General features: G+C 38.6%; 1 protein-coding gene across 1 annotated transcript in view; it reads left to right on the top strand.

Annotated features, from left to right (window-relative positions):
• The window catches only part of ROS1 (ROS proto-oncogene 1, receptor tyrosine kinase), a 101,174-nt gene extending 93,149 nt beyond the window's left edge, over positions 1-8,025 (top strand). Inside the window, 5 exon segments of the mRNA XM_036768255.1 lie at positions 3,613-3,680; positions 5,155-5,204; positions 5,207-5,280; positions 6,888-6,992; positions 7,825-8,025. Of these exon segments, the coding sequence (XP_036624150.1) occupies positions 3,613-3,680; positions 5,155-5,204; positions 5,207-5,280; positions 6,888-6,992; positions 7,825-8,025 (498 nt within the window).
• Positions 8,026-8,628: the final 603 nt, after the last annotated feature.

The raw sequence follows: 8,628 nt of genomic DNA on the forward strand, positions 1-8,628 counted from the left end.
CATGAGTCTTTTGGAATTGTCTTAGATCATTGCATTACTGAGAAGAGCTAAGTCTATCAAAGTTGGTCATCACTTGTGTACATTGTGGCCATTACTGTGTACAATGTTCTCCTGGTTCTGTTCTCTTCACTCAGCATCCGTTCATGTATGTCTTTCCAGGTTTTTCTAAAGTCCTCCTGCTCATCATTTCTTATGGAACAATAGCATTCCATTACATTCATATACCACAAGTTGTTCAACCATTTCCCAATTGATGGGCATCCCCTCAATTTCCAATTCTTTGCCACCACAAAAAGAGCTGCTATAAATATTCCTGTACATGAACCACTGGGGTTTTCAACAATCATTTCTATTCTTCTGACTCTTGGTTTTTCCCTGGCTAATCCAGCTCCACTTATTGCTCAGAGACTGCAGAGGCATGCACTGCTGCTTTTGACAAAAAAAGATGCCAACCTGAAAACTGGAAAAATCTTAATATCAATCAACTTCTACATATTTGTTATCAAAATGACCCACAGTAACACATGAGGCAAATAATTGTGAATGCTCCTTTTTTGTTGTGGTTTCAAAAGCGAAGTTGCCAAAAGGCAAAGTTTTTCTAAAAAATAAAAAGCATTGTATTTTTTCTAAGTAATAAAAGGCAAAGGAGAGATTAGAATATTCAGTTCCCGAATTCTCATTCTATTTCATGGAATGCGGTACTAAGCATAGCGTAAAGTCAGGAGGCCAGGGGATTTCAAATGATAGATTCTCTTTTTCTAGCCCTGAATGGCAGTAGCTAGAGTACTAGTCCTAGGGTCAGAAAGAGACAGGTTCAAATCCTGCAACAAGCATTTGCTAGCTCTGTGATTCTAGGCAAGGCACACCATCTCATTTTCCTCATATGTAAATGAAAGGGTGATACTTGGTGTCCTCTTAGGTGCCTTCTATGTGCCTATGACACACAAATACACACACGCCTATGAACATATGAATCAAGCCTGTTTGAGAGAATACCAATATTACTGTTCCACAGGACTCTTCTGAACCAATATGGGATTGAATATCTTCCTTCCCTTAGGGAAAGCTGACTCTGTATCTCTTGCCAAGAAGTGGGGGCTTTGGAAAGGCATATGAAGGGACAGCAAAAGATACCTTTGGTGCTAGAAGCAGGGACATTAGAATAGCAATGAAGGGAAAGCTTTGGGCATCTTCCTGAGTTCAAATCTGGCCTCAAGCACATACTAGCTGTGTGACCCTGGACAAGTCACTTAACCCTGTTTGCCTCAAGCTCCTCATCTGTGAAATGAGTCAGAGAAGGAAATAGCAAACCACTCCTGAATCTTTGCCAAGAAAACCCCAAATGGGGTCACCAAGTATGAGACATGTTTGAAAAACAATTGAAAAACAATAGACTTATAACTTACTGAAAGGAATTATGAGGTATGTGAGAGAGGTTAGCTTGAGGTAAAACCACATGAAGTCACATTCTTCAAAAAGCAAAAAGTTCTATGAAATGCGAAATGTAAGTGTGTGGACCCTATAGACTGGAGAGACTATATAGAGATCAAAAGTCATGACATACTTTGAGGGGCACCTAAGGGGACAGCTATTGAAGTATGTCATCATCTCATACCATTGTTTTTAAAATTCCTACTCTGTGGGATCCTTCTGGAGATATATGCCTTTTTGTGTATTCACTTGCTTTTATTTGGGAGGTAGAGTAGTATAATGGTAAGAGCACTGGATTTAGAGTCAGAAATTTTAGATTCAAACCCTAAATCTTCTACTTATTACCTATGTAAATTTGGGTATGCAACTCCCCAGGTTGGTTTCCACATTTGTAAGATGAAGATGTTAAAATAGGTGATCTCTAAGAGCCCTTGCAGCTTTAATTCCAAGATTTTATGACTGTCAACGAGCAGGCATGTGAATACAAGTTAATTTATATCATCAATCAATCGACACCCAATGTCACCCACCAAGGACTAAGCTGCAAACCAGGTAGGTTTTTATGGGAGTGGGGATGGAGAAAAGTTCTAGAAAATGAATTAAATAGGGAAAATTCAATCCCCAGGTATCCAGAAGATAGCACAAAAGCACTGGATTATGGTGTCAGGGGATTCTCTTATTTGACCAACATTTACTTAGCATCTACAGCTCCACCTAGGGGCAGGTAGGTGGCGAAGTGGATAGAGTGCCAGCCCTAGAGGCAGGAATACTCATCTTCCTGTGGTCAAATCCAGTCTAGCTGTGTGACCCGGAGAAGTCACTTAACTCCCGTTGATTTAGTTCCTCATCTGTGAAATGAGCTAGAGAAGGAAATAGAAAACTACTCCAGTATCTTTGCTAAGAAAACCCCAGATGGGGTTGTGAATAGTTGGACATGACTGAAATAACTGAATAACAACAAAACAGCACCAGCTAGATGTGGGGCTGAGAGAAGAATGTACCAAGTCCAAAGAGAGTAGGAGAGCCTTGGAAAGAGGAGTAAGAATTGCTGAATCCAAACTTTGTCTATTTGGTGATTTGACTGAGGGTCAGACTTAGTGTCATGTATTTTTTTCATTTTTATACCACTTGATTATCAAAGATCAGTTGAGATACCACCTCTTCCACAAAGCCTTTCTGATATGTCTATAGCATAGTGTTAGAGAGTTACATGATGCTTAGAAAGTTGAAATGACTTGTCCCTGGGCACAGACTAATAAGTGGATCACAGATTTAGAGCCAGAAGGAATCTCAGTTTTACACAATTTATTAAAAAGGGAATTTCAATATCTAGGACAACGTAGCAAGAAAACTTGGTCTCTATTTAGTCCCTTTATGGCCCAGGGAGGTTAAATAATTTACCCAGGGTAACATTCAGAGGCAGTATTTATTGGTTTTTTTTGGAGGGGGAAAAGCTAAGCAATTGTGATTAAATAACTTGGCCAAGGTCATACAGCTAGTGAGTGTCGAGTGTTGTAGGTCAGATTTTAATTCAGGTCCTCCTGACTCCAGGAGAATTCACTGTGCCACCTAGCTGCCCCTAGAGGCAGTATTTAAACCTAGGTTTTCTGGTGTTATGTTTAACACTTGATCCACTATTCCACATTGTCACAGTAGTTACCTGTTAAATAAATAACTTACTTCAGAGAACTGAAATTTAAAATAAAAAAAAATCTTGCTTTTCTCATAATATTCTATTTTTGCTTCACTCCATATCAAAAGCCTTCCATTTTGGGGAAAACTGGCTAGTTTGAGTTGCTATTGCCTAGCTCAGTTCCTTGTACACCATAAGCACTAAATAATGTTTGCTGATTCAAATTTAATTGACTTTAGGACAGTTCTTCATCAAGGACCTGTGTATTGTAAAAGCGTAGTGAAAGTTTTTTTTAAAATCAAGAAGTGACCAGCTAACTTTCATCTTTACAATTAGTTTCTTTTGGTACACAGTACAAAATACCAGATATTTTATCTGAAACTTCTTTCTTTTTCCTTAGCCCAATATGCTTTCTTAAGCAAACTTTTCTTTTGCTTTAAGCTTGGGTATTACAAAGAAAGATTGACATTAATCCATTATACTTCCATCAGGGTAAGTTACAGATAGTGATCAAGTTACACTAACTAGTCATCTGATCCTACGCTGAGCAAACTGTAAAGAAAAGCTCAATAGATCAGGAGAAGGTTAACTTCCTGAAAGAGGCATACCTGATGAGGTAACAGTTCTGAAACTAGTTTCCTTTGACACACTCAGGAAGCCTGTTGAATTATCTCTCATTTTTCATATCTTCAGTGAATTGAGGCAATAGAGCACACCAACGACAAGAGATAGGGGAGTGTTCTGTACCTGGAAATCACTCAATCGGTCTAAAAGAATTGAAATCCCATCAACTTTGTCCCTCCTTCTCTTGTCTTTTCATTAGTTTGAAGGAGCGTTTGTGTATGTGTTGAACTTCTGAAGTTAGTGAAATGTTAGCATGGTCTTATGTTTCCTTAAACAGATAAAAATGAGAAAAATAGGAAAAGACAGCTAAGAGTGTACTAGTAAGCATAGATGGTGCTGGTAAAAATTTAAGGGCAGTAGTCATCTGCAAGGTAGAGGGATAACTATGAATTTTTTGCTTGGAACAAAAATCGTTGAAACTGAGGGAGGAAGTGAAAAAGCGGTGGTGACCCAGAAAATATTCTGACTACAGGTATGGTTTCACACTAAGAGTGAGAAGACTGATCTTTATCCCTATAGGAGTGCTCACAGATGGGCACCAGATTGAAGGGATTCTAGGGATGATGGCCCTGGTATAGCTGAGCTATGTGGTAGATAAGACTGTGAGAAGGTCTTGAGAAAAAAAGAATACCTAGCTCTCACTCTAGGATATAACTACTCCTCTTCCTCCCCCTGGATATCAGTGCCTGGAAGCAAAGCCTCATTTGCCCCATGCTAGTTATGGCTTTGTTGCAAGATTTCTATAAAGAGTAGTATTTTTGACAGTCACTCACAGACACAGACAGACAGACAGACAGACAGACAGACAGACACACACACACACACACACACACATACACAGACCACCACCACCCACACTTAGTAATGAATTTGAAGCAATGGAAACTACCTATGGACATCAAGTTATTTCAGCAATCAGAGAAATTAGGAAGTAATGACTAAGGGGAATTAGGAATTATAAGTTCTAATCCCATGTAGAAACATGAATGGAAGAATATTACTGCTGCTATTTTGCTTGTTTTCATATTTTGGGAAAGTCTCTAGCCCTTTTATAAAATGATGAAAACGTAAGATATACTTATATTTTTAAGAACTAAATAGACTTGCTTTTCAAGATTCTGGGATGAAAGATATTGAGGGAACTCAAAGAATGCGTTTTTCTCTTCACAAGGTTGAAATCTTTGGGCAAAGTTTGGGTGTTCCAAGGAATCAACCTATTTTTATAAACACCAGTGGCCACTAGGGGGTGCCATATACTTTCTTAAGGATACAGACCAAGAACAGTATATTGCATGTAAGGCTTTCATTTATAAGGAGAAATGAATGGTGGTTGGGGGGCGGGGGGTTGGGGATGCTGAAATACTCTTCAGAGAAAATTAAGGTATTTGAATAGCTTCTAGAAGCCTGGGGTTTTAGTGTTGTTATTTTTTAAACGAGAATGACATGTTGTGCCCGTATCTTCTCAGCAAGTCTGCTCACACTAACTTTCTGAAACAACCCAGAGTTTGTTCAGTGAACGCCAATATATCATCATGGAACTGAGGGAAGGAGGAGCACTTCTCACATACTTACGCAAAGCATATGCAACAACGGTAAAAATGTGGTTCATGATGTTGGTCTTGAATTGGAGATAATTTGTATTCACTCATTGACTTTGTTTCCTGCCTTGTAAAAAATCTCATGTTGGTATTGTCTAAAGTCGGAAAGCTAATTGATTTTTGAACTCATACATTACGTGGTAACATTGATCAAGGAGAGAATTTATAGATCATCCAGTCGACTCTCACTTTATCAGTGAGGAAACTGAAGCCCAGAGAGGTTAAATGTCTTGACTGCATCTCCAGGATGAAAGACAGCCTTGCCTTCTTTCCACTAAGCTATGCCATCTTCCACAGACCATTCTGTAATGTACTCCTGACTTGCTTTCAGGTACTCATTAGATTAGACCCATTAGAAAACTGACCTCACATTTCTGACATCTTGAAGAAAGGTGAGCCTACTATTTATTTTTTTAAGAGCAGTAGAGTGCCCTGGCAATTCAAAATACTGGTTTTTCTAACCCTGTAAGAGATCTACCCAAATTTGCCACGTGTACTTGGAGAAGGCACTTAATCCCTTCCTGGGATACTTTGCTCATTTGTAAAATGTAGGTGATGGGACCTGAAGTTGCTTGCTTTATAGTTCTGACATGAAAATAAATGAGATAAAGTAAGAGAAGTAGAGCCATAACTAGAAATGTTTTTACTTGGGTCAAAAACAGTTGGAATTAGGGTTTGGGGAATTGGTGGTGGTCCAGAGTAGAGTTTGATCATAGATGCATTCATGCTAGGACAGGGGTGGTTTAGCTCTTGCTCCCATGGGATTTGAAAGAGAGGTAGGACCAAGAGGGGAGCATTACAGTGACGGGACCCTGAGGATGATGGTTACACTGTAATGGCATGGGCCAGCAGAGGACTGAGATGACTTAGAACTGGTGGTCACCATGGGGAGGAAAAACACTTTCCTAGGAAGGAAGTATACTCACAAAATATAGGCAGTCAAGACATTCTTCTTGCGCTAGTCACTCCTTTGAAGAGACGTAGCCCAGATTCCATGACAGACTAATGTCATATAGCTTGGAAAAGGTAGGATCCGCTTATGTTTACATCAGAAGTATAAGATAAGAAACTACACATACTATCATCTCTCTTATGGATTTTTACTAACAATACAACCAAGTGCTGAAGTGTAGAAATTTGATAGGCATATGGACAGTAGAACAAACAAAAATGCAGCTGGAGTCTGGAAATTATTCATGAGCGGACCCAATTAGGAGCGTGAGATCATAGAGTTAGAGCATGGTTATCAGCTTGACTTATTATGTAGACTCAAGTTCAAATCTAGCCTTAGACACTTACTAGCTACGTGACCCTAGGCAAGTCACTTAACCTCTCTGTGTCTCAGTTTCCTCATTTGCAAACTGGGGGTGACAATAGCATCTTTCTCACAAAGTTGTTGTATCAAATGAGTTAACTTACGGAAAATGCTGCGGAAACCTTAAAATGCTATATAAATCCTAGCTGTGATCATCATCATCATCATCATATGTTGGCACAGATTATGTGCATTTGTTGAACCAATCATTCTCTTCTTATTTGAATTCTAATAGTCTTACTTACCAAGTCGTTTTTAGGAGTTAGTTTCTATTCATTTCCTGCAGTTCTGAGGTCCTGCTCTCGTTTTGGATGACCTTGTGAACCTCTGTGTAGCCATATCAAAAGGATGTGTCTACTTAGAACAACTGCACTTCATCAACAGGTACAATGTTGCCTGGACACTATTTGGGTGTATCTACATGTATTTATTAAGAATGCTGGCCCCATGGTCTCACGTCAGGTTTGAGTGAGTTATACAAGATTAATTCATTACTTAAATTTGTGTTAGAACATGGATGAGCTTTCCCCAAAAGGTTTTTATAATGATTTATTTTACAGTTCTCAAAATGTAGTCCTTGTATGACCAGGGGTCCCTGAAACCCTTTCTAAAACATCCTTAGAAGTCAAGATGTTATTTGCCTATTAAAATTGTCTTCCCTTTTCCAACTACTTCTCTGCGTGAGGCAAGATTTTCTTCATTACTTCTGTCAAACCTTCGTATTGCGACAGATTGAATTCAGAAGCAGGTATGAGAATCCTACTGTCTTCCATTATGGTAGATATTAAAGAGACTTGTAATAATTTTTAAAATTGCCATTCTTATCATGAAGTTTTTTTTAAACATGGTTATTTTTCATAAAAATATTTATATTAACAGGTAGCACATTGATTATTATTTTTAAATGAATTAATAAATATTTAAAAGATTTATCAGTTCTGTTTTATAATATGATAAAAATTGATAAATATGACAAATATAAACAAAAGCTCTTTAGGGTCCTCAGGAATTTTTAAGAGTATAAAGGGATCGTAAGACCAAAAAGTTTGTGAATTATTGATCTATGTCCTAGTGAAGGTAGTGAAGGTCAGGGAGAAACTTGGCCTTGTCGTTTTTGGTGGAGTATTTTTGAAGGTGAGGTCTATGGACTACAACTGCTGAATTAGCTCTCTGCTCTCATCATGGTTTCTGGTCATGATTTTCCTTTCCACATCGGAGAACAGGCTGCTTGGAACTGCTCTGTGTCAATGAACCATTATACCAGTCCATCCCAGAGAGTGAAAACTGGGGACTTTGGACTTGCCAGAGACATCTATAAAAATGATCACTACAGAAAGAGAGAGGAAGGGCTACTCCCAGTTCATTGAATGGCTCCAGAAACTTCGATTGATGAAATATTTACTACCCAATCAGATATACAGTAAGCATGGTGGCAAATTCTAGTGTGATATGAACTACAACAAATATCACCAAAGACAAAAAAATAGTTGTAGAGTGTCATTAATGGAAAGGACTTTTGAAATCATTTCTAAAGCCTGATACTCTTATTTAGCCTGTAGGAAAACAGGCTCTGAGATCGACCTATGACTAGGAATCTTCATACTTGTAGAAACCAGGGCATAACATGGTGATACGGCATGAGACGTGAGAAGCTCAGAATGCCCTCCACTGACTCATAGGCTGGGGAGAGAAACAGGGTATATGTGAAAAGGAGTTCCCTCCATTCTACCATCTTGTAGCTTTCTATTTTAAATAATTATTCTTGCTAATTAGGTGTAAACTCTGTTTCTATACTCCTAAAAATTACAAATATAGTTAGTGCCCCTAATTTTGGTGCCCTCTAAATTTGGTGCCTTAAGCATTGTATACAGTGGAAATATCATTGGCTCTGGAGTCTTAGGACCTGGCCTCAAATCCTACATCTGAAACCTACTGTCTGTATGACATTGGATAAATTACTCAACCTTTCTGGGCTCCTGTTTCCTCATCTGTAAAATGAAGAACTTGAGCTAGATGACCTCAAAGGG

Source organism: Trichosurus vulpecula, chromosome 7 (genome assembly GCF_011100635.1).
Source record: "Trichosurus vulpecula isolate mTriVul1 chromosome 7, mTriVul1.pri, whole genome shotgun sequence".
In the NCBI taxonomy this organism is placed as follows: Eukaryota; Metazoa; Chordata; class Mammalia; order Diprotodontia; family Phalangeridae; genus Trichosurus; species Trichosurus vulpecula.